At 36.8% G+C, this 27819-nt stretch overlaps 1 protein-coding gene across 1 annotated transcript in view; it reads left to right on the plus strand.

Moving 5' to 3' along the window:
• The window catches only part of crybg3 (crystallin beta-gamma domain containing 3), a 75784-nt gene that overhangs the window by 26473 nt on the left and 21492 nt on the right, over positions 1-27819 (plus strand). The window contains exons 4-13 of the mRNA XM_003219109.4: positions 3192-8037; positions 10629-10676; positions 12055-12170; positions 13737-13881; positions 15589-15722; positions 16050-16161; positions 17782-17817; positions 18973-19106; positions 22169-22295; positions 26059-26201. Coding sequence (XP_003219157.2) covers positions 3192-8037; positions 10629-10676; positions 12055-12170; positions 13737-13881; positions 15589-15722; positions 16050-16161; positions 17782-17817; positions 18973-19106; positions 22169-22295; positions 26059-26201 — 5841 coding nt within the window. The remainder of the gene's footprint in view (positions 1-3191; positions 8038-10628; positions 10677-12054; positions 12171-13736; positions 13882-15588; positions 15723-16049; positions 16162-17781; positions 17818-18972; positions 19107-22168; positions 22296-26058; positions 26202-27819) is intronic.

Raw genomic sequence — 27819 nt, forward strand, 5'->3', positions numbered from 1 at the left:
TCCTAGGCCCAAATTTCCTATGATCTTTGATTCTGCTTTGTTTCCAATTTTTTGTATTCCAATCACCTATAATTAATAGGAAGTCTTGTTTTGGTGTGTGATAAATTCCTCCTGGACTCCAGCATATAATATTTCTATTTCACCATCGTCATCTTCTGCCTCTGTAGTTGGGAAAATAACTTTGGATTATAGTTTTATTGATGGGTTCTTATTGAAATTCTATGGACGTGATTCAGTGAGACTTTGCATTATACCCTTTGACTGCTTTTACTACTTCTCATTACAGACTCCAACCCATTTCTTTTTAAATTTTCATTTCCTAAATAAAACTCTCCAGCTCGCTCACCCCAAGTATTAAAATGTTTATATGTCCTATTTCTTATTTTACTATAGCTAGTGTCCCCTGATTCATGCTTTTCACATTCCACAACCTCTTTAATGGGTGTTGTGCAGCTTCAGACCTTTCTTTCACACTGAGCATGTCAACAGTTGAACATACTTTGGGCTTGAATCCAGCTACAGCATTACTCATAGATGTCTGGTGCTGTATCACAATAGCTTGTTGAATGCCATCCAATCTGTGAATTTCATCTTCTAGCACTATCTCTTTTTTAATTTTAAATTGTCTCATCATTATAATAATAATGAATAATATTATGAAGCATATAAGAAACTTTTGTGATAACATTGTCAACATAAAACTAAATACAGCTTCTTTTCTCTTTATACCCAAAGCATGTGCAGCTAGTTAACTTAGGCCTGGACACATTTTCCCATTGACTTTCACAGCTCCTCCTTTATGCCATTTTCCTCAGCAGCAGGATCTACTACAAGAAATGGGAAGAAGGGAGGCAATATTTACTTTATGAGTTTTTCAGTTTCTTCATTCGATACAATTCCCTTCACTTAGGCCCTTACATGTTCTTTTAGATTTAAGACAGGTTCTTACACACTCTACACTGTACCCCCATCTGACTGATTTCTGGATATGTGATTAAGTCAGATTCCTCCAACTCACCCCCAAAAACACCAAATTGAAGTCATGGGACCAGGTAGACAAAGAGCAGCTCCTTTCATTACAAGCTGTATTTGCTTGTAATTATTTATTCTCCTGGAAATATTTTTTTAGAGAGAATAAACTAGCAACTCATTGGACAATTATCTTCTGTAGAAGGTACTATTTTCTCTTTGGTTTATCAGAAGTGCTAGTGATCAAAAGACTGCATGACCATATATGTTTACAGTAAATAGTGATGGAAGTTTAAATCATGATAGAGAGGCTTGACTTGACATAGATTTGTACTTGGATTAGGCAGCTGGTTCCCAGGACTTTCACCTGTTTCAGTTTTATTGCATTAGTCAGGTCACTACTAAGTTAACTTGAAAGAAAAGCACCCTGATTCTCTGTTCCCGGTGTTTTGTGTGTGCTTTATGCACCTTCAAATAAGAATAAATTAACAGTTGCAAATTAAATAATTATTAAGTTTGAGTTAATAATTATTTGATAATTATTTAAGTATCATCTCATTTTATGTTGCTTAATTTAATGGACATCAGGTTGTTGTGTGTTTTCCGGACTGTATAGCCATGTTCCAGAAGCATTATCTCCTGATATTTTGCCCACATCTATGGCAGGCATCCTTAGAGGTTGTGAGACTGTACCTCACAACCTCTGAGGATGCCTGCCATAGATGTGGGCAAAATATCAGGAGATAATGCTTCTGGAACATGGCTATACAGTCCGGAAAACACACAACAACCCTGTGATTCCGGCCATGAAAGCCTTCGACAACACATTAATGGACATCAATTATTCTCAAACCTTATAGCTTGGATATCTGAGCTTCACAGGAATGGCAGAACACGGACCACATAATGTTTAATATCCATGCAACTCAAAAGACTGGACAGATGGAGATGTTAGAATATATAATCTATTTTCTTTCTCTAGAGGCTGAGAGTGGCACCTGAATAATATAAAGATAATCTGTCTCAGCTGCATTTGTCAAACACCCATTAGCATTATCTAGGCTTTTAAATTGGGTGTGCAAAGCAAATGTATCGTATTTACTTCGTATTTTATTTATCAACTTTGTTTCATTTCATAAAATGTATTTTAATCTTCGGGAGTGAGCCTTGAGCCCATGTATGCAACAACATTTCAACCCTACAGATAAATGTGTCTGAAAAGCACTAGGTTCACCATAGGTTTTAGAGAGCTGATTCTTAGTCCATCTTCCTTTGTTACTGGGATTATAGCAAGCACTGGTCCTGTGGTGAAGTTTGCTTTAGCTTGTGCACTTGAATTGCATTGTATGACATGGTGAGCCACATAAGTACACAATGAAGTCCTTGAATGACTCTATTTTGAAGGTATGAATATTCACCATACAATACAATAACTATGACTCAAACATTTTAAAACATTTTGCAAAATGTTGAAATTATGTTGCAGTAATCACATATCTCGGTTTCATTATGTGTTTCATTCCCAGTAACTGACAACTTACACATGTGAACTTAGCATCAAATACAACAGTCTAAACCGGTTTTTCCATAATCACTTCATTTAGTACTTTTCAATGAAAGCAGTGTTACATCCAGGCACAAGTTCTCATAAAAAAACAATATGCCAGAATGATGAGATGATGAGTAGCATGCATGCCTATGTCAGTCAGTCCTCTACAAAATAGACAAAAAATTAGATGAAGTTGTTGTAAGGGTAAACAGCCCTATTTGCAGACAGAATGTTTATTCCTAATTTAAAAATCAGTAAATCATAAATATATTTGTGAACATCATATTGTATTCTCCCCATTTGACTAGATCTTGATGTTCTAGAAATAAATAATTTTGGCTAACAATTCCCTATTACTTTAAATTCAATTTAAATAATTGCAGCAATAGCCAGATTGAGTTTTTCAGCTTGATACACATATACACAGATATATTTCCACTTCATACATTTCTCTATAAATCAGAGGTTCTCAACCTGTGGGTTCTCAGATTTTTGGCCTTCAGCTCCCAGAAATCCTGATAGCTGGTAAACTGGCTGGGATTTCTGGGAGTTGTAGGCCAAAAACATCTGGGGAGCCCAGGTTGAGAACCACTGCTGTAAAATAGTTGTAGTAATATTGAATGTCCTGAGAATATTTCCTAATATGCCAATTATTATATTTTTGTTGTTCCAGAAAAACAGCACATGAGTTGGGTGCAGCTGCAATTACTTATGCAACTTACCGAGGCTCTACAAGAATTAAGCAATTGCTTAAAAAGCAAGCAGAATTAGAGCAAGAAAAAGAAACCACAAGCAATATTTCTACTCTTGAAAACAAAGACAATCAGATAGTAAACATTCCAGACTCAGATATGACCATAAGAAAAACAGAATCTGTATTAAAGATGAATTCAAAAGCTGGGACTGAAGTTGGTGAAAAAGATTCACACTCAAGCACATCTAAGTTGGGAATGGACCCACAAAAAAATTCTCAGGACGTCTTTGAAAGTAGCAAATCTAGAGAACTAAAGAACAGTGTGTTGTCAACTGAAATAGAAACCATCAACAATTGTATTGAAGATTCAGTTTCTATGAAAACTGTATCTTTTTCAAACACATCAGAAGTTAATGGGAACCTTTTGTTGGAGCCAGCATTGTTGCCAAAGGAAAGCAGTTCTAGCTTCCAGAATACAGATCCTATTAGAATGGGTCTAAAAAATAACAGATTGGCTGAAAAGGGAGAGGAGGTGTTAGGGGAAATACAAATGCAGCACCCATCAAACAATGCTACTATTGTAGGCTTTCAAAAAGAAATGCCTTTTTGTAATTCTTCTAACACAGAGGCAAAAGAACCAACGCAACTTGAGTTTTCATCTCATCCCAAAGTAGACTCATCTAATAATGAACAACAATTGGTAGAAGATAAATACTGCTGTAATAATTGGACTGAAGACCTATTCACATTAAAATCAACTAACCAGGAATTGCATTTGAATAGCACAATTGCTAGTGGTGAGGCAATTAGCCAGACGGTAATTACAAATGAAGATTTCTACAAGAATGTGGTGGCTGAACAGAATGAACAAAGCCTTCAAATCATTTTACCAAATAATTCAGATTTTGCAACCTGCAAAATTAATAGTAACAAAGACAATACAGTCTCAATTAAAGCTGATGTATCTACTCTGGTCCAGCCCTCAGACACAATTCAAGGTATGGATGTTCTCAGGAAAAGTTCAGAGAATGAAGAAGATTCTATGTCAGTGATACCTAGAGGAATACAAAATAGTCCTAGCCTCTCTGTAATTTCTGAAATTGGAATTGATGGCTTTCCCACAGGGAATTTATGTGTGCCTGTTGTGGAGTCTGAGCATGTTGGAGTAACAACATTGTTGCCCAGTGATACAACAATAGGCAATACCAACACTTCTATGTTAGCTATTGGATATGAAAATGTGAAGTCTGAAGTGAAAGCCACTGCATTAGAAGTAAAAGATACCAGTACTGACAAAGCTGAGTTGATGGCAAATGCTTATCTGCAGAGGCCTGAAGATAAAAAAGGCAGCTCCCATCATCTTGTCAAGAAAGATGAGGATGAAACTCTGACTAATGCATCAATTAATTTAGATGTTTCCTTTCCTACCCTTGAATTAGATAATACAGGGCCTATAAATAACACAGAATCTGGTGTCATGGTTAACCATATTTCTTCACCTCTTAAAAACACAGAAGATATTGAAATTAAGAGCCTAGTAATGGCTACAGAAAGCAATATTCCACTAGTGAATGAAATGGGGGATCAAACTGACGCTAAAATGAATCCTACTGTTCTTGAAACTAAAGAGATCATCTCAATATCTCCTTCGAAAGAAATGTGCCTTTCTAAAGACTTTAGTGTTGTCAAACCAGAAAATAATTGTTCTTCATCTGTTTTTCCTTCTCATTCATTACCTGTTTTAGTCAATAAGTCTTTCATTCATGAAGCAGATAATATCTGTTTTGACACTGTGTCTAAATCTGTGTCTAATTTTGAAGATCAGTGTTTGCTGAAGACTTCATATTCTTTGTGTCATGAAAAAGAAGGCATTGGTGAGTGTATGAGAGCTCCAGCTATCATTGATTTTGCAGAGACTGAGTATGGCAACATAGATTCTGACCCTACACATGAAAATATACATGCCATTTCAAAGCAAAAGACTTTTGAATCTTTGAGCACACTGCTTGCGACTGGTGTTCAGCCTGAAGATACAGATGGTGTTTCTGATTCTTTTCTGGAAACTGACAGCACCCTTAAAACTAAGATTGTCTCAGATTCTTCTGAAGTAGATATTAAGAATAAGATTAGCTCATGTCTTGAAGAAAGGACAGCTGTGACAGATACTGGTTCAGTAGACTTGATTCTGATAAAAGAGGATCCTTTCCTTATTACCTTTGAAAATGTGTGTACATCTGCTACATCTACTACATGCCCTAAAGTCACTCCAAAACTTTATTCTCCAACTTGTGCAACAATAGATGCCATTTCCTTGGAGGAAATTGGTTCTCTGCCTAGGAATTCTGAAGATGCTCTGGGCAAGATTTCACCCGAGCATAAATCAGACTCTCTAACCTCTGAATCCATATCTAAAGCAGCCTGCCCACCCCCATTATTAGAACATATTGCCTATGATATGGAAGCTATAGAACCTGTGAAGATGATATTAGGATTGTCTTTTGCTGCACAGCAGAGCAAACAGGCTGAAAAAACACCTTCAGGACAATTAAACCATCATTATCTCACTGATGTTTCAGAGCACCCTACTGAAAGGGATGATCAAGCAATTACAAAATCGAGCAGGCTGGATTTTGAGGAACCACCGAAATATGTTGAAACAGGAAAGCAAGTGCAAATTAAATCCCACGACTTAACGGTTTTGCTTAAAAAGGCTGATGAAATAGTTGATGCAGTTCTGCATTTAGCCATAGAAGAAATAAGATCAAAGCAAACAGCTGGTGTCTGCCAGACTAATGACATTAAGGACAATTTATTAGAGACCAGCCTTCAAAAAGATCAGAACATCATAAAAAAGCTGTCAGAATCAAAAGAAATTCAGTCAAAGAATTCATCATTAAAGTCTTTTAATGAGAGTTATATCAACAAGCTTCCTGGGGTTAAAGAGGAAGGCACACTGAGCATAAATATTCAAGATAAAATTATAGCATTGGAGACTACTGATAATACTGACCTACATAGTTCAATAACACTAATAGCAAAAGAAATAATTGATGATGTTATTAATGTAGCCAAACAAAAACTAATGTATGATCTGGGTGAAGACCATCTGAGAAAGGCTGTTTCTCAAAATGCAAAGCTTAAGACTGAAATTTCAGAAAGATTTAGCACAGACACTGAAGTAACAGTTAAATCTCCTGAAATAATAGAAGAATCCTTCAATTTAACCCCAGCATGCTCTAGTGAAATACACAAGATAATCATTGAGGCTGAAGAAGAGAACTCCTCAGCACCTTTGTATGTTAATATGAAAAAAGACAACAAAGAGGGGATAGCAGTAAAAATTGTAACAAAAAATGTGCCTCCATGTCAAAAAAATGGAGATGAATTGTCTGACCCTGCTGCTGCAGTAGAGTTTAGTGATGCAGAAACAGGCCAGAGCAACGATCATAAAGGCGCCTCTTGCACTCCACAAATGATAAATGCTGATGACAAGACCACTAACTCAACAGCCAACAGTAAATCTGAGAAGCCTTCACATGTAATAAATGTAGACACTCTTATAACTGAAAAGCAGATGACATTATGTCCATTTGTGCCAGTGAATGTGCCACCCTTTAATCCAAATGTTGATACATATACTTGCATGTTTAGCAAATCCAAAGATGAATGTGAACCTTCACTTGAAAGTAATGTGAAAAAAGAGCTGCCTCAATATATTTGTCAAGATGGAAGTGCCATGCTCGTGAGAGAACCAATTCAAAATTACTGTGAAATAAACAATGAAAGGGACCTAGGAGAGATAAACAAATCTCGCGCAATGCTACAGGATGAAACTATCGAGTCCAGTATGACTGAGTTGTCTATAATAAACAACTCAGCAGAGGTTGACCAGAATCCAGATTTTCTCCACAAAAACGGAGCAATAGTTGGGCCTGATCTGAGCATGAGTAATGTGCTCAAACAGTATTGTGTAGATGTTAATGATGACAGAGATGGAGCGATATCCCCAAAGTTGTTCTCTTTTTCTGCCCCGAAAGAGTGGGAAGGCAATTCTTCCTTCACTATATTGTATGAAGATGCTCTTCACACAGATGGAGATGAAAGTCATCCCTTTCCTGTAGAACAACCAGAGAAGCACTTCTATGTTCCTAACCTCACCTTGGACAATAGTCAGCATTTTGTGATGTGTAGAGCAGAAAAGAGCATTTTGCCTTTTGAGGGAAATGACCAGTCAAATAAGATGCTCGAGAGCACCAGTTCAGAATCATTCCTGACAGTTGAAGCAAAGCGATTCAGGGTGTACCCCTTCTCTTTGTCTCCAATATATGAAGATGACAGTTCCCAAGAGGATTTGCTCTCCACTGACATCTCACCAGGAGATAATCTAAATGAAAAATCAAGAAACAATCAATCCTTATCTGTCTTGTCACTTCTGCAGTCTGTGTCTGAACGGTTAAAATCAAGTGACCAATGTCAGGAGGAAGAAGAAGAAGCCTATATTTCCAGTCACTGGACAGGCCATTCAAGCAGTATAGTCCCTAAAGATATTTATGAAAAGGGTTTATTTTCTAAGCACTCAAGTTTTCTTTCTATGGAAGCATTTAGCACAAAAGAAGCCTTATCTTTCAGCACATCATGTTCAGCTCAGCTTTTACAAGACTTTGATCATGGCATGAAGTCTTCTTCTAAGAGTATATACTATGAAGCCTTGCAAAGTAAAAGCAGCTATGAAGGGGAGAAAGGAACCCAGCTTGGAAGCATTTTACTGTCTAGGGATCCGCAGCCTGAAAATTGTGACTTACAAAGACGGGCATGGTTTCAAGCGGTAAGGTGATTTTCATTAACCTTATAAGTATTAATGAACCTTTGTATGTCTTTAATTTCATTTATATTTATGCAATTAATCTGTGTTATATTGAGTCATATTTAAGATATTTGACTTTTTTAGCCAGCTGTAACATAGACATAGTTAAGGATATCTTAGCTCTATAACTGAATTGATGTATTAGGGATATAGGAAGATTTTTGGCCTGAACACCTTAGGGCAGTAGATTGCCTGTTTCAGAAGAATATTGTCTAAGTTATAAGAAAAAGATGTGATTAAGCTATAGCACTTCTTATTTTCTTCTAGTTTATCCAGTGTTCAAGCAAGTATAGTGAAATGAAGGGAGATGTATTTCACTTAGTAGAAATGTAACGTGAAGATTTTGCTTTCCTACTTTTTTCCTCCCAGTAGAGGGGGCATTGGGGAGAAAATTTCAAATATGAGTCTTAGAAGAGTGTGAATAACCTTAATGCAAGGGTGTCCAAACTTTTTAAGGCAAAGGCCAGCTCACAGTCCCTCAGCCTGTTGGGGGGCCAGAGTATAGTTTAAAAAAAATGTAATGTATTCCTGTGCATACTGCATATGTCTTATTTGTAGTGCAAAAAAATCCCCCAAAACATGAAAGAACAATACAATATGTAGAACAAATAACAATTTTAACCAACATAAATGTACCAGTCTTTCAATTGAAAGTGTGGGCCTGCTTTTGGCTGATTAGAGAGTCAAGTTAATTACGACTGTTGTTATGTGCCTTCAAGTCTTTTCACACAGTGGCATATGCTGCCTCAGAGTCTGGTAGAGTCTCCTTCTCTGGAGGTTTTGTAGCAGAGATGGCATGGCCTTCTGTCAAGAGGGCTTTGATTGTGTTGTTGGAGGGCTTATAGTTGTCACCTGGCTCTCCCTTTTCTTCCCAAGGGAGGAGCTATAGTGAAGGGTAACCTTCTGGAAAATGCGGGGAAACGCCATGGGATGAAAGCGAGGCAAAAAAAAGAGGGAGGGAGGGAAGACAGGCAGGTGCTCAGCCTTCAGGGCCTGGTCTTCCTGGCCATGCAGCAGCAGCAATGGCAGCAGCAGTGGCAGTGAACACCATGGGCAAGCAGGGCAATTGGGGAGCCTTCCTTTGCAAAGAAATAAAGAAAAAGTTGCAGGGGACAAGAGAGGGAGAGACAAGGAGTCACTGGGACAGGATGCCCAAGGTCAGAGCCACCCGGGGAGAAGATCATAGAATCATAGAGTTTTAAGAGACCTCGTGGACCATCCAGTCCAATCCCCTGCCAAGAGGCAGGAAAATCACATTCAAAGCACACACCCACACACTGATGGTCATCCAACCTCTGTTTAAAAGTTTCGAAAGAAGGAGCATCCACAACACTCTGGGGCAGAGAGTTCCAGTGCTGAACAGCTCTCACAGGAAGTTCTTCCTAATGTACAGGTGGAATCTCCTTTCCTTGAAGCTGTTTACTGCATCCTAGTCTCCAGGGAAGCAGAAAACAAGCTTGCTTCCTCCTCCTTATGACTTCTCCTCACATATTTATACATGAATATCATGTATAAATATGTGAGGGGCCGCATTTGATGCTTAATTGGGGTGAAGGGACATAAGAGGTCACCATCTCTCTTTCTCTCCTCCTGAGGAGCCCATCTTTTCTGGGGCCCTAATCTCCAAGGAGCCAACGAATGAAAAGAGAAAGGAAGTCATGAGGAAGGAAGGGGAGGGAGGAAGGAACGAAGCAAGTGAGAGAGGCCCGAAGAGAGGGAGTTGGTGGAAATTTGAACAGGGGCTGTATTTGGGCCCCAGGCCAGACTTTGAACATGCCGGCCTTAATGCATCACAGTCTCCTTGCTAAAAAGAGGAAAGGGCATTTATACCTGGCAGGTTGAATACTGCCAGGTGTTTCTTACAATCTTGTTTTTTGCATTTGGACCTTTGTCCATGTTTCCACTTATTGTTCTCCTTAAACAATGAGGTACCTTGAATTTTTTGTTGACTGGTATGACTGTTTTCCATTTCTATGAACAGCCACACAAATCCTATTGAAAGGAATCATAAAGTTGATGTTTTATTACTGTTGACTTAAAATGCCTTTGTAGCCCATATTAATAAGATCTCTTCAGTTCCTTCTTTCAAAGGGTGCAAGTTTTGTCTTTAAATAAAACTTCCAATTCAGGTTTTTATTAAATGAATATACCAATCCATGCCTATTTTATTATGCAGTACTATTCTTCGCCATTAGTATTTAATTATAAAATTTAAAAGAGAATACAAAATATTTTCTGAATATTCAAAATGACAATGAAAGTTATAATGTAAAAATATTATAAATATTTAATGTCTTGTTCTAAGTTCATCTACATCCTTGCTGTGAATTTATTACCAACTGAAGGGAACTAGATCCAAAGTATTTTCAGAATTCAGATTGCAGAACATGCCTCCCAGTGCAGACATGACAAGAGAAAAATAAAAATACCTATTGGCCTATTTTTTCACCCAAATGGCTGTTTTATAGTTTTTTGGGGGAAATCTATTATAAAGTATCTCTGTAGTTTATGATAATATTGAAATAACTATTTCCTCTTCATTATAATTTCAGTGTCCTGTTGACAGGGAAAGACTCAAATGCAACCCAAGACCAGGAAAAGTGAGTGAGTGTATACTGAATATGAAATAGTCACTATTTTTCCATACACATTTGCATGTAGTAAAAAGTGTCTCAATGAAACTAATGTGAAGTTGAGTTTGTATTCTTTTCTGCAAACTGGGACCAATCTGGAGCATTATGTTCTGGATTGGCCCCGGTGGAACTGTGGTACACTTGCAGCTGAACCCACTGTGAGTGCCTGGCCCTTTATGAATCTGGGGGTAGATCGACCAGTTTCTCCTCACTGGTTATGCGGATACCCCATTCCGACATCAGAGATGCAATCCCAGTGGCTTGCCCAGAGCTTTGTGGCTGGCAGGGAGCAGCAGTGGCAACATCTTCTTCCCCTATGCTGATCAAAGCAGGAAAAGGATAGTTCTATGATGTCCATCTAAATAGAGAACTAAATTGGACCTGATGCAACTGTCCAGACTGCTTCAGGGTTCCAGGATATTGTGGTGTTTCCAGGAAATTCTGGAGTATCCCCCAGCTTTGCTAAAGCAGATCAAAATCAGAGTAAGGCAAGAAAACCAGAGATAGTCACCAGAAGTCACTGTATACTATAGAGACAGACACTTTTCCTGTTCATGCAGACTTGCCCTGGGATATAATCAGGCAGAAGAAAAAACTAATCGAGATGCTTATATGTTTAAGGGGCAAATTAAGTCCAATGCACATTACTTTTGTTCTCTTTAAATCAGTGATGATACATTGCATAAATGATATGTGGATGATCCTTTTGTTTTGGGGTCAAACTCATGCCCACTTGCATGTGTATATGTGTCTTCAAGTTGCCTGGTGATCTATGGTGACCCCATGAATTTTAGAGGATTTTCTTAAGCAAGGAATACTCCAAGGTGGTTTTGAAACATAGCCTACAGCACCAGGAATGCATTTCTTATCTCTCATCAAGCACTAACTAGAGCTGACCCTGCTTAATTAGGAGTAATCCCCACAAAGTAAACATGTATAAATGCTTGAAGAATTTTAAATCTTTTATTAAATTGAAGACACATGTGAGAAACACGATTCTGATTCAAAATATGGTGTAGGCACAGAATATGCTTTATTTATCGTGTCAGAAGCAAATTGAGAATACAGTTATAATGTGTTTTAAAAAATCACAAACCAAGTTAAAACTTGGCAGTATACTTAATTATCTTTGACCAGGAACTTGCCACTTGGAGTGCCTCTGGTGTCGCTGTGAGAAGGTCCTCCATTGTGCATGTAGCAGGCCTCAGCTGTCATTGTAGTAAATGGTCTTTGGTTTGCTCTTCTCCACACTCTTATGTCGTAGACTCCACTTTGTAGCCCCATTTCTTAAAGTTAGCTTTGCATCTAATCTTTGCATAACATCACTACATGTTTTTCTCTCCAGATGATTATTTGTGATGTTCATGGGAAGACAAATAAATATGAAATTTACCATGATGTGATAGATCTTACAGGCTGGGTATTCTCAAAAGAAGTACTGATCAGAGTCATAAGAGGATGGTAAGAAACACATAAAGTGAACATTTCCATATTATTTATATTCATTAATATTTAAATTGTGTTATTTGGAGTATTTGACATGTAGCAAAGTCATTATCAGTATTGTTTTACATTTCTATTGAACTGTAATTAGTTTTGATCAAAAAAGAGATTTTTCTTTATGTTCCTTTTGTGAATATTTAGAAGAACTAAACAGAAAGATCATTAGTTGAAAATACGTACATTTTTTGAAAAAACTATTTTGTCTTTTTAAAGAAGTCTTAATAGGGAAAAACCACTTTAATTTCTGTAGAGAAGAAGAAAAGGTGATAAAATTATATGTTAAGTTAGGCAAAGGATTTGGGGAAACCCATCATGTTTAATATGTGAACATTTTTGGGAGTAAGTTGGTTTTAAAGTTAACATTTAGGAAACGTTGTTTAACCAGGTAGTTTATGACGCAAACCAAATCATACATTGAAAAACAAATGTTGTCAATATTAGATGCCAATATGGGCTGATTTTATTATGTATGCTAAATTAATACAAGATCAGTAAAAATGACAGTGAAAGACATTGCCTCTAAGAGATTAATATAGGATCCTCTATTTATTAAAAAAAACAAACAAACGGATACTTCTGCAAATGAAAGAAAAACTATTAACAGGAATATTTCCTTATATTGATCTAAATCAATATACTTTGGCCCTCCAGGTATTTTCGACTTCAACTCTCACAATTCATAATACCTGGAGGGCCAACGTTTGCTCATGTCTGATCTAAATGAATTAATGGTTTGACTCATTGTAAGGCAGCTTGCTATGTTAGTAAACGTTTTATGCTACACCTTATTGCAGAGCTTTCCAAACTATGTCACAACACATTAGTGTATCTACTGCAGTATGTAGGTGTGTCGTGCAAACGTAACAAGAAGTCTGTGAGTCTACGTGAAATAAGCAATACCAACTTGCATACATTTTTACACAGCAAAGGTACCAATTATACCTTATTGCAAAGTATATGCCTTATCGCATTAGTATATTCCATTTCCAAAAATCTTGGAAATGTATGTTATTTGTATGTATGTTATTGTCTTACAAATTCTACAAGCTATATCCCCATATATTTTGGCATTACAATTTGTGTATGTGTTCATATCTCTTAAGGGGTTGGCTTAACCTCTGGTTTGCTAGTAAAACTGAATTACTGTGTCACAAAATGATGCATATCTAAAGGGTTGTCACTAACCTGAAATGTTTGGAAAGCTCTGCATTATTGTCTAGTGACTGAATCCTAATATAAGTTTTGCAGTAAAATAGAAATGAAATTTATGGTCATCCTAACCTGTTAATCGTTACATAACACTATTGCACTGATATCTCTAAGTAGAATTAAACATAGTGAATGAGACAAAAATTACAAAAAAAGTTGTTCTCATTAATACTGCCAGTCTTACAGAAGAAGGAAAGTTTCTTGAATTTATAGGATCTAATGTGTGAAACACCTCTTTATCAGCAACCTCTCTAATTTTGGTACTATACCAGCTACTTCTTTAATAGCATAAATATTTTTCTTTTATTGATACAGCTGGGTTTTGTATGAAAAACCAGGATTCCAAGGTCAAAAATATTACCTGGAAGAAGGAGAAATGATGTTGAATGATATCTTGAATCAGCAAACTGAAAAGCATAAAGGAAGCTTTACAATTGGCTCCATCAGACAAATCATGAAGGTGTGCATTTGGCTAAATTGTGAGAAACCATAATGCCTCTTTCTTTGTTCTTTCTCTCCCCACTCCTTTCAATGCTTATATAATGCTTCTGCTACCACTTTGCAGCCACTAACATGTTGTGCAAGTCTCTGACCTTCAGGTGTATCTCTCACCTCTTTGATACTATGTGTTCTCATTTCTATACCTTAGATATCTTTCATTATCAGGCACATCAGATTTTCTTTAAAAGAGATATTTGTTGTGCTTATTCTTCTAATAGTCAGATTTGTCAATACTTTAAAAATAAACATGTAAATCGGTGGCATGGCAGTAATATTACATGGGCTGTGACATAGAGTGCTTAATTTAAGAGCTAATCTAATATTTTATCACAATTTGAACGTGCCCTGTCATAATTGAAGACAACAGAGATTAGACATTCTTAATGAGAATTATTTTGTATAATAATATTCATGATATATAAAATGGGGGAAAATTAAAATGCTGTTTAAAATATAAAAATAAAACAAAAGGTTTGGGACACTAGATCTTAATTTGAATGAGCTTTCCTTACAGTGACTTGTTCTCTATAGCATATGAACTTAATTTAAATTATAACTTAAATGCTGGATTCTAAAGTGTTGGAAAACTTTTAATTAGTGATTTGTTGCCTCTCCGATTGTTTGTCCATCATTCCAAAAAGATACAATTGGAAACTCTCTTGACTTAGTATGTACAATATATCCTATTATTTGAATCCAATATTTCTGAGCTCTATCACATAACCACCATATATGATAAAATGCCCCAAATATTCTGGTGACATTCCAGCATTTATCTGTAGTATTGTTATATATTTCAAAAAGCGTTTCTTATGTCAAATAACAACTATGCATTATCTTGTCATTTTTGTGTCTCAGATCATAACTCAAAATAAATTTTAAGACTTTTTTCTCAAGCTGTTCTGAGTGCAGCTATGCATCAATATTTTGTGACCATGTAATCTTTCACCTGTTTTTCTGTCATCATTATGATAATTTATACATTTTAGTAATTAATTGTTCATTGTCAGAACACAGTTGTTTCTCAAACCTGATTTTTTTTTGCTTTATGCTAGCATGTTAATTGCAAATAAAAGGATAATCACACAAACTGAATTCGTAAAATTGTATAAATTTTATAATTGTATAAATAAAATAAAACGTCTTATTACAGATACAAAGAAGTCTTTGTTTACCTTTAGTGAGCTAGTTGTGTTAATCTTGATGAAAACAACCTTATTTTCAGAAGCTTATGCAGTAATGAATTGGTTAGGATTTATGGTGCTTCAATCAGTTTGGCATATTTTCTAAGTAAACCAATGCAAAATTAAAATTTGAAGCATATTTCACTCACATTCTAGTCACATGTGTGTAAATCTTCTATATTTGCTTCTGTGAATACAGATGTTAAAAAAAGAAAGCAAAACTATATTTCTAATGGATTTTCTGTCTAGTTTGTGAAGTGTATGCATTGTAATACATTTTCATGCTGTCTTGCTGCTTCTGTGTAGTTTTCTTGTCAAAATGTATAACTGAATTGATTTTAATAGCACTTTGTCTTTGTTTTAATGTTTTATATAGACCTTCAACAGATCATATTTGGTTGCACGCAAATACATTTTAAAATGTATAAAATTAAAGAGCTCTAGCAATGTGGTTTGTATTTAACTGTCTTTCCACCTTGTAGAATTGCAGTGTGCCTGAGATTCAGCTGTACCCAGAAGGCCACTCAGAGTATTTTCCTATCTCTATTCAGAGTGCAATTGCTGACGTGGAAGAATTGGAAATCAAAAATCTTACTCTTTCTGTAAAAGCAGGAGTGTGAGTACATGGTTTATTTTGTGGCTATCACTTTCTGAGCTCTTGAGTGATGTGGCAAGTAAAGCCCATAGCTTCTGCCTGTTTATGAAGCTGAAAGTGTCAGTTGTCACTATGGATGCATTAAATATTTTCATAGCAATTGATGTGATAAAAAAAAGCAAGGGGAAAAGACACTGAAATGCACCCCTGCTCCATCTGGCTAGCCACTTCTGCAGTTAGAATGCTAATATAGATAGCCTTGCGGGATTAGGTCTAGCAACCATTTTTATGAATTAGACTGCTTATGCACCAGCTCTATTAATTAGCTATTTTTCCCCACTCTAATAGATGGTTTGCCTATTCAGATGTTAATTACAAAGGAGAAGTGATGGTTTTGGAAGAAAACTGTCCATGTGAAATTTCAACAGCTGACATAAAATCTCTTTATCCTTTGAAAATGGTAAGGATTGTAATAGGTTTCCAATTACTTATATACGAGACCATTTTCTCCTTCTAGTATTTTGCATCTAGAACTGAACTTGTTCAATGCCTGAACAGATATGAGTTTATTCAGAGCATCAGTCTGCCTCATTTCACCATTGTTTAACTCCTGAAATAATAATGGAATTATAGTTTGGTTGAGAAACCATTTATTTTAGAACAAGCATTCAGTGACTTGAATTAATGGAGAATGGAGTTAAAGTTGCCTGGTCTTCTCAAAGGGATTAGAACTGCTTGAAGATGTTTACAAAATTTCAATTCAGATGCATAGTAAAAAGAGTTATTAAAATGTTAATAATTTGAGTGAGAGACAGCTTCTCAAAAATGCTTGGTTGAGAGGTAAATTCTCAATCATACTATTAGCACCAGATCTTATCATGGGACTCACTTACACCATTCAAGTTAATATAGTCCCATCCAATGTGCGCAATTGGAATACCAGAATTCAAAACACATGATGTTTCCATCTTGTCTTGAGTCTGCATTCAGTTTATTTGCCCATATCCACCTTCCTCTAAACTACTGCTTCTTAAACTGTGGATCCTGACCCCAAATAGGATCAGTGTTGGTGTCCAGAAAAAATTGGCAATAGTAAAATTTTTCAGGATGTTTTTTCAGACATTTACACAAATCTGTTGTGCAGTGTTTATAATATAATATAAGACGCTTCAGCTGTACTCCATAAAAAGGAAAATTAGCTTGTTAGAAAACCTCACAAATGATTATTTGTTATCAGTAAATGTTGGATTTTTATACCTTTTTATATACCTGGGGTCAAATAAAATTTTGGCAGAAAGGAGTTGTGAGTGGAAAAAAATATAAGAAGCCCTGCCCTAGACAACAACCCAGTACCTGAATTATATCTTATTAAAATTGATTGAGTAGGTAGAGCCGATATGATAGATATGGATAGCACTTCACTTTGGAACTCCTGATGACAACTGGATATTAAATAGCATGGTGAATAAATGACAGGGTTCCACAGTCTAAATCAATTCCCAAGGCTTCAACCAGCAATCTACTGTAGTCACCATTGCAAGGTTTGCAGAAAAGAGTTTTGCTAGGTACACATTGAGTTAAGTTTGCACCTGTTTCATTTGGATTCTAGTGCCTCATGTGCCCTATGAACATTATTTTTAATTCTTTCCTAAAATTCACTAATTAAAAATGTGCAAGCATTGTATGTATTGCCGCCACCACTTAAAACTGAAGAATTACTCTAGAGTAAGTAATGCAACCATCAATGTTTTAACTACATTGAAATCAATACTTAATCTAATTTTCTGTTAATAGTATGAAAAAGGAGAAAAGTTCTTTCATTCACTTGATTGTTGTACAAATGTTTTCAATTAGAAAATAAACTGACCTATTTAAGTAATGAAGTTTATTGGTATTATTTAGTTATTCAGCTAACCAGGCCCTGTGATTCATAATTATATAGATCAGTAGACACATGTAAGTATGTCAGAACTGCTTCTGCAGATCTTCCAGGGTGGTTTGTATCTGTATACATAGAATGAAAAGGCAAGAATTCAGGCATCACATACTCAATAACATGATGCTTTGTTTTGCATTTCAGGGTAGCCTAAAGGTGCAGATGCCTCTGAATGTTCAGGCAAGTATGGGCATGTTAATAGTACATCGATATGCTAGTGAGATGCATATTTCTCTGCTCTTTATTCCTTGTATTTATTTTAGAAATGACAAACAATGATAACATACTGTAGAGAGTGTTCTGCCTCAGATCTCCAGGAAAGCACCCCCTAGAATGAACAAAAAAATTGGGGGGGGGGGGAATAATGCCTCTTACCTTTCTTGTTTTGTTCCTTTCTTAAAACCATAGTATTGCTTAATGCCAGGTCATTGATTGGTAACACAGATATCATTCAGGAGTTGATCCTGGATGAGTATGCCAACTTGGTATATGTTGTACACCAGGATTCTCTGTGGAGCAGCAGGCAATATTTGGGTTGTGTGGACAAGGAATCACTGCAGTCTGTTGTGATAATATCACCTGACCAGATATTTATGTATATTAATGGTTCTGCATAATTTTAATATGTATTTTAATATGCTGGTCTTCTTGAGTCACATTATTGGGAGGAAGGTTGAGTGTAAATGAAAAATAAATAAATGGGATTAATTAATAATGCCTGATCCAGAATTGTCCATCTACAAAGAAAAGCTGCACAATCTAACAGAGGCTATCAATAAAGAAATGATGTTCATAATTTCCATCTATATTATTTCCTATGGTGTTCTGGCGCATCTGTTCCCAAGCCATAGAAATAGAATAAAATACTAAGTATTCCATTGGATTCCCTTGGCCAGAGGTGGGTTTAGCCACCCGATGCTTTGCATAGATTATTTTATGTATTACAGCCATTGTGTTTTAGTAGTATTAGAGGACAAGTCCCATCAAAGCTGCATCAAATTATTAAAATAGAGGAAGCAAAACATATGCTGCTGCGAAATTGCTTTTTTTAAAATCAGAGTTTACAGTGTTAGAAATACAGTTGGCCCTTCATCTCCACATATTCTGTATTCAACTATCCATAGCTTGAAAATGCTCAAGAAATAAATTTAAAGAGCAAAACTTGATTTTGCTATTTTATGTAAGGGGTACCATTTTACTATTTTCGAACTTGAGCATCCCTAATGGGACTTGAGCATCTATGGATTCTCGAATCTCGGAGAAGTCCTGGAACCAAACCACAGTGGATCATTATAGAAATATATTTAAAGAAACAATTTTTTCCACGCTCTGCAGATAATACTATATGAGAGACCACACTTTGGAGGATGGTGTAAAGAGCTTTCTGAAAATATTGATTGTATTCCAATACTCTTTGAAAATGTGGGTGACTTCCAGGGAATCGGATCAATACGTGTCATTGGCGGAATGTAAGTACAATTTTATTTCTATTTTAAACTGTAAAGGTAAAGGTATTCCTGAACCTACTGTGGAATCAGAAGTTCAGATCTATTCTACATTGAAGAACATGGGAAGTCCTCTTTTGCCTGCCACAAGAGACTTGGCTGTCCTGTCCCATGGAATACCTTATACCAGGGGTCCCCAAACTAAGGCCCGGGGGCCGGATGCGGCCCTCCAAGGTCATTTACCTGGCCCCTGCCCTCAGTTTTATAATATAATATATTGTATATACATATAATATTGATAATAATATTATTATGTAATGCAATATAACCTAATAATAATACCATATAATAATATTAATTATATATTCTATATTACATATAATATTACTAATAATATTACAGTATAGTGGTACAGTTCAATATAGTAATATATAATGCTAATATTGTGCTATGCTAATAATATAATATATTGTATGTACATATAATTTGTAAACCACTCTGAGTCCCCTTTGGGGTGAGAAGGGTGTGATACAAATGTAGAAAATAAATGCAGTAAATAAATAATAAATAAATTTTAGACTTAGGCTCACCCAAAGTCTGAAATGACTTGAAGGCACACAACAACAACAACAACAACAACAACAACCCTAATTAATTTGACTATCTCATTGGCCAGAAGCAGGACCACACTTCCCATTGAAATCCTGATAAATGTATGTCGGTTAAAGTTGTTTTTATTTTTAAATATTGTATTGTTCTTTCATTGTTCTTGTTGTTGTTTTTGCACTACAAATAAGACATGTGCAGTATGCATAGGAATTTGTTTGTATTTTTTTTTCAAATGATAATCCAGCCCCTCAACAGTCTGAAGGATTGTGGACCGGCCCTCGGCTTAAAAAGTTTGAGGACCCCTGCCTTATACTATGTAAACAAAAATGAATTTTTAACTAAAACTTATTTCCATGCACATGTTCTGAAATGAAAGGGTCGGCTTCAACAATATTTAGGGCTATTAAACTTTCAAAGTGATGTATGTAAGATGTAATTTTTAAACCAGCAGATTGCAAATAACATATTGAAAGGAAAATGTTGATACAGAGTATAAATTATAGTGCCTCAGTAAACAAAAGGACTCTACTTAGTTGAATCCCTGGATACAGAATCATCTTAAGTACAATTGGCTGTGCATCCCCTGTTGACATCTCTGGACATAGTGTTTCAGACCAAAGCTTTTCCTAGTTAATCATTCATCTTAGCTCTGAGTGCAGTACAAAAAAGGACGCTTCAGAAGAGAGTCTTAGGACCCATTTGTAGAAGTGGCCAGAAGTTGCTCTTGTGCATCCTCAAGTCATTTATCCCGCATAAGAAAACCTCAGGGAATGCTTTGGAACGTCCCTGAAGCTCCAGAGCTATCCCCGTATTTCAGGGTGGTGTGAACAGCTGGGCCAGTTCTAATTCGAATCAATCCAGCTGCCCACATAGCCCAGTGCTGCCATCCTGCTTTCCCTGCATGTTAACCGCAGAGCTCCAGAGAGCTCCTGATTGTTGTTTGCTTGATGTCAACAAAGACATATGCATGATCTGGAGAAAGTGATTGCACCTTTCCTTTCCTCGCCCCTTTCTCGAAATTGCACAGACATCGTTACTGCCATTGGCAATGGTCTTTGGGCCAGGAGCCCTCCAGAGCTAAATAGCCACTGTGACAAAAAAATGACAAAAGTAAAGGTGACTGAACCAGGTATGGCCAAACTCAATGCCACTGCAGCGGGAAGGAGACGGAGGTGTAGCTGCCCCCAGGGCTGGTTTAGATCGTTGCCACTCCAGGCCAGCACCATATTAGGTGGACCAAATCCAGCTTTAAAGACTCAACTATTCCATGCTAAAGAGTATTAATATTAAGATATTAATACTTGGGTGCCTTTTCAAGTCTAGATAATAATGAATACTAGAAAGCATATCTTGAATATGAATAATATCTCCATAATTTTTAACTGTTGTTAACTTTTCTACTTCATTTCACTGGCAACGCTGACTGGGACTGCCTTCCATCTGGAAACCTGTGTAATTTTCTCACTCTTTGCTTTTTTCTTGGTTTCTGGTTTGCTATTATATACAAATAATGCTTACTTACTTAGGTGATCCCTCGAAGTTTGAGGATGATGGCCCTCCAAGTATAGTGTCTTGGCGGTGAATGCATAGGTGGCAGGGGAGACTTGATCCACATGTTCTTCCACAGTGAAGACATTGGTTTCCAAATGGATGGCGGTCCTGATCAGGGTTGGCTTGATGCGCCTTCCTCTTGGCACGTTTCTCCCTTAAGCCCTCCATTCGTGCCTTTTCAAATTATGCAGCACTGTTGGTAACAGCTGACCTCCAATTAGAACGCTCAAGGGCCAGGGCTTCCCAGTTCTTGATGTCTATGCCACAGTTTTTAAGGTTGGCTTTCAGCCCATCTTTAAATCTCTTTTCCTGTCCACCAACATTATGTTTCCCATTCTTGAGTTGTTATTATTAAGAATAATGATTAATATTTAATAATAATAATAATTTTTTATTATTATTAATTTTTACTTCTTGTCTGCGACTCCTCACAGTTCAAGACGGGTTACATTAGAAAACACACATTCACCTAAAAACATTCTTTAAAATACACATATTAAAGCATATTTCCACAGAATACATATTAAAGTACACAAAACAATTAAACGTAAGATGCAAATTTAGAATTTGTCATTAAAACATATAATGTAATATAATTGTTAGACCTGACCAAGAAAAAGAGCTCAGCTGTGAAAACTCTGAAAATGTACCCTCATACTGAGAAAAAAGTTACTGATCCAAGTTAACCAACAGCAACACAGTGAAAGTATATCACCATCAACTACTTGGATAAAAGGCAGGCTAGTATTAGTAAGTAAATGTCTGCTTTGTCGTTGATTATTTCATAACTTGTCAAAGCAGAACTTCAAAACAATTGGAATATACTATGGTAAGACAGAAGATACTTGATGACAATTAGTGTTTTGTGTTTATAATGATTGCTAAGGACATTCATAATTTCTCTCCATTTGTTGTGACACCTACAGATGGGTTGCTTATGAAAAGGAACGATACAAAGGCCAGCAATACTTGTTAGAGGAAGGAGAATATGAAGACTGGACATCATGGGGTGGGATGAATAGCACCCTTCTCTCTTTTCGATTTTTGCAAGCTGTAAGTACTTTTCCTCCTCTTAATTTTTCCATTTCCATAAATTAAATATGGTAATACTTCCACATTTGCTGGGGTTAGGGGCATAGGAATCCATCAAAAGTGGAAGTAATACAAATTTTAAAACCCTGTGGTTTCTACCTGAGAGAACATGTCTCTAGGAATCTGTAGGTCTTCCAGCACAACAGCACCAAAAGATGACCATAGAATGGAGGACCTAGAGATTCTAAAGAGGAGTTCTGTCTAGGTACTCCATTGTAATTCGATAATCAACTTCTGGCAGAAATAGAACGTAGACCTGCACAGGAGAACCTAGAGAGTTCTAGAGAGAAAATGTTAATCAAATCTGCAAATATTTAAACCTGTAAAAAAAAAAAAAAAAACAAGCCCGCAAATGTGGAGGGCCAAATGTGGATGAATAAATAAGTTGAAATATTACTATTTCTAGTTTTAACAACATTTTTCTGTGTCAAGAGCGACTTGAGAAATTGTAAGTCGCTTCTGGTGTGAGAGAATTGGCTATCTACATGGATATTGCACAGGGGATGCACGTATGTTTGATGTTTTTACCATCCTTGTGGAAGGCTTCGCTCGTGCCCCCGCACGGGGAGCTGGAGCTGACAGAGGGAGTTCACCCACTCTCCCCGGATTCGAACCGCTGACCTATCGGTCAGCAGTCCTGCCGGCACAAGGGTCTAACCCATTGTGCCACCGGGGGCTCCAAATATATTGAATAACATACTGAATAGAAAAGATTGCTTCCAAATGTCACACTCATACCGATTCAGAACTCATCTTTCCCACCTCTTTCAATTTTGCATTATTTCTTTACATTACTATCACATTGAGACTTCTCACACACATAACTGATTGTTCATGAAAACTGAAGAATGCAAGGCTTGTATTACTTTTTTATGGGTAAGATAACTTTTCAGACAATCACGGTTGTGCAAAATATTCATGTGTAGTCCTGTAGTATAAATTTTCAATTCTGTGGTTCCAACAAAAAACTTTTGAGCTGACCGTTTAATCTGTGATTTTTGTCCATAATGCTGATGGCCAAAGAGTGTGTTATTCTTTTGAACTTGTATCAATTTAAATAGTAGTAACTCAGCAAAGCAACTTTAATGAGTTTTAATTTAGCCTGACTAAATTGGAGCCTATCTATTTTTAACTATTAGTTTTTATTTATTGTTGTATGTTTTTATTGTTTTTGTTTCATGATATTTTGTCATATGCCTTCAAAAGCATTTTATACGTGTTTGAAATAAGCTAGTTTTTTAAAGAAAATACTTTAGTGTGCATTTTTGTATTTATTTGGACATGTACCTGGATTTATATCCAGTGTGAATGTCATTTATAGCAATGCACAATGGACATGTTATTGCTATAAATTATATTTGCATTGAATATAGATCTCAAATCATGTCCAAATATAGACAGAAATGCACATTAAAATCTCTAACTTTTTAATATTCGTTCAGACTGACATGCACATAGTTTCAGTTGTGGAAGCCTAATTCTGTATATACCACCTGTCTCTGGATCAGAGTACAGGACTTCTTCATCTTTCTGTGGAAAGGAAAGGGTCCTGAAACTTAAAAGTGGAGCGGCGTGAGTGAGTTGTCAGCAGAAAGGAAAGTTCTTTCTCTAGAAATGAATTTCTGAGTGTCCAGGATGCAGCGTCAGCAGCCATCCCAGGAAAAACAGCCTAATACTTGGTATATTCCTAAGAGAAAACAGTTGTTTGTGCTGTGCATGGCTTTTTTTGAGAAGCAGTTTGACATTCCAATTTTTCTTGTAAAGCATGAAAGGATATGAGTTCAAGGGTTAAACCCGACCTACTGCAGATTTCTGAAACAAAACATCTTTGTTTCAGGGCTCTTCTGTATGATAAAATGAGGCTGTAATCTCATCATTACTCATTTGTTCTTATAACATCAAGCAAGTAGGTAGCTTTGGAAATGTACCCTCAATCTTTCAAATTTTTTTAACTAATTACAGTCTTAATATGGTGACTGCTGTGTTCACAGAACGGAAGAGGAAAGCTGCCTGAGAATAAGTTGTCTCTGCAAAATAATTGTAAACTGGGTTGCTGTGAGTTGAAATTGTCCACATGCTATTGGATTTCAATGGCTTGCAACTTCAACAGAAAGGAAAAAACCATGAAAATAAACAAAATCTGGCTACCACTGTTAAAAATCTCTAAAGTCAAGACAGTAAATAAATAATAACATTCAAAAAATAGGGGAATTCCAGACAAGAAACAATCATGACCAGCTAACACCTCCCAACAAAGGATTCCTCAGGCAGGAAGTAGCCAGGCTTTGAATCTGCAAGGCCATTAAATGCTAATCAAGCTGGCTAATTGCAACATTCACACTTTCCTCCAACAAAGAAGAGTTTTTTCTCCCACCCTGACTTTCCACAGATATATAAACCTCACTTGCCTAGGTTCCAACAGACCTCATAACCTCTGAGGATGCCTGCCATATATGTGGGCAAAACGTCAGGTGAGAATGCTTCTGGAACACAGCCATACAGCCCGGAAAATGCACAGCAACCCAGTGATTCTGGCCATGAAAGCCTTTAATTGTAGACACTTACATTTCAGAACTTACCTTTCAGATATATAATAGATATATTTTGAAAACAGGAAGAACTTCCAACCAGCTAATGGACTTTTTGATGATGATGATGATGATGAATATTAATAATAACAATTGTGGGAGTTGAAATCCAAAACACCTGAAGGGCAGATGTTTGCCCATGCTGCTCTATAGAAACAGCTCTCTTTGTAGCTCTTTCCTCCCTTCCCCTTATATCCATATCACCTTTTTTCTCAGTGACATCACAGAGGGGCCACTTCACGTAGCAACAGCCTTTGTGGTACAAACAGACAGGCATACTTTGACTTTTATAGAGAGATATTTAATGAATGTTTATACCACTTCTCTCCTAAGATGGAATTAGGCAGCTTCCAGTGATTTCTGAGTTTCATGCTAAAACATTCATTTGCAAAAGTTAAAAAAAAGAATCAAATAACAATATTTTTAAAACAAAATTATTAAAAACAGCTAAACGCTTAAAATACATTTAAGACATGATTTTTAATAAAGACTTTAAAAATAACACACCAGTTTGTACACAACTGAAATTCAAAATGCATTCACAGTGTTTGCTAGAATTTGCTCTGATGAGGGAGCGGGTTAGCTTTAAACAAATGTAGAGGTCATTGTTATAACAAACAGAACAATATGTATACGGAACTAGCATAAGGAAACCTTGAATAAGTACATTGTATACCTGTGATTGTTTGTGTGTGTGTATTGGGGGCAATTTTGATTCATTTTGCCATTTGCCAGACTATTTTTCATCCAGAGAGGGCCTTTTGTCCAACAGGAAGTGATATAGAATTTCGTGCTGGAAAACAGCTCAGTCAAGGCCAGAAATGTGGTAAAATACCTGCCACACCTTACAGGGAACATTTTCAGTTTTTTAAAAAAAAACCATCGGGGGTTTAGCTCTCTAAAAATGAAAGGAGAGCAATGAAACTTCTCACCTCTGAACAGTTTGCCACTCCTGTTGAAATTCAGGCATTGGTTCTGACCTAATCAGGAACCTGCCGAAACAATCCACCCTTATTCCAATTATATTTTGCACTTGAAGAATTCTGGTTGTGCATGATTGAGTTGCAATGCTGTATTATATATAAAAGAGGGATATGTGTATTAGAAGCATCCTAATTTTCATTTCTGAATTCCAGAATTTTATGGAGTCTGCAATAACACTTTTTGAAACTGATGAGGAAGATGGGAAATTGCTAGATATTGTCAATGAAGAAATTCCCGATTTGGAAGTGGCTGGGTATGGGCTAGTGACGAGATCCATTAATGTGAAGAGTGGAGTGTAAGTTCTATATCATATCTTTGGGCAGTGGCAAAGGATTAAGTTTAAGTGTGTAATTTTTGTTAGTTTTCCTGTTTTGATTAACATTTTATAGAGCAGCAGTTCATAGCTGCAATAGGTGTGAGTGACAGTTCTTGCATCTACAAAACATTGATAAAAGTGAAATTCAAAGTCCCATTTTTGCTTGGGGTCTTTGTGTTTTTAAGGGCATGGGAATAATTTCTGGATTTCAGTGATTACTATATTAAAGTAGCAAATATTCTGGAATAAGGGATAAATGAGTAAATGTAAGCCTAAACAAAAAAAAAGGGTAAAAGTAAAGGTTTCCCTTAGATGTTAAGTCTAGTCGTGGCCGACTCGGGGGGTGGGGGGTGCTAATCTCCATTTCTAAGCCAAAGAGCCGGTGTTTTTCATAGATACTTCCTAGGTTATGTGGCCGGCCTGACTGCATGGAGCACCGTTACTTTCCTGCCGGAACAGTGCCTATTGTTCTATTCACATTTGCATGTTTTCGAACTGCTAGGTTGACAGAAGCTGGGGCTAGCCGCTCCCCGGATTCAAACAGCTGATCTTTCGGTCAGCAAGTTCAGAAGCTCAGTGGCTTAACCCACTGCACCATTGAGGGCCCCACCCTAAATAAAAAATAGTTTTAAGCCTAAATAAATATTCACCCTTAAATTAAAAAAAATATTGCATCAAGAAACTAGATTTTTTATGAGTAACAGCTATAATAATAACAAGAATAACTTTATTTTTATACCTCGCCTCCATCTCCCCAAAGGGACTCGGGGTGGCTTACATGGGGCCAAGCCCAGGTAGCAACAGACAGTGCAGAAAACACAACAGTGTAAAAACAAATCAGTAAGATGTATTTAAATAACATTTACAATAAAACATAGTAAGATAAAAACCTGAGTAGGTTCATAAAAATAGATTAAATTGGGCCAGAGAAAGTGCATATAGTGACGAATGTAAACTAGCGAGGAGGTAAGTAACCTGAGACTGTTATGATAAGGAGCTTGGGATAGGGTAAACATAAAAACTATTTCCAACTGAAGGAGTGGAATAAAGTGCAACAGAGAATACTATTAATCAAATAAGACAAGCCCTAAACCTAAGGGTGAGGATCATTTGCCAAAATCCTGTTGGAAGAGCCAGGTTTTCAAGCTCTTCCGAAACGTTAGAAGGGTAGGGGCCTGCCTAATCTCCCTGGAGAGGGAGTTCCAGAGCCAGGGGGCCACAATGGAGAAGGCCCTCTCCCTAGTCTCCACCAACCACGATGGTGAAGGTAGTGGGAGCAAGAGGAGGGCCTCCCCGACAAATGAAGAGATCGTGCAGGTTCATAGGGGGAACGGCGGTCACGAAGGTAGGTGGGTCCTGAACTGTTTAAGGCTTTGTAGGTGATAACCTGCACCTTGAATTGGGTTCGGAAGATAAACGGCAGCTAATGGAGCTCCTTAAACTGGGGGGGGGGGAGGTTGAGCGTTCCCTGTAATTCGCCAGTTAACAATCTGGCTGCCAAGCGCTGGACCAATTTAAGTTTCTGGGCCATCTTCAAGGGCAACCCCACGTAGAGAGCATTGCAATAATCCAATCTAGAGGTAACTAAGGCATGGAC

This window comes from Anolis carolinensis, chromosome 3, assembly GCF_035594765.1.
Source record: "Anolis carolinensis isolate JA03-04 chromosome 3, rAnoCar3.1.pri, whole genome shotgun sequence".
Taxonomy (NCBI): domain Eukaryota; kingdom Metazoa; phylum Chordata; class Lepidosauria; order Squamata; family Dactyloidae; genus Anolis; species Anolis carolinensis.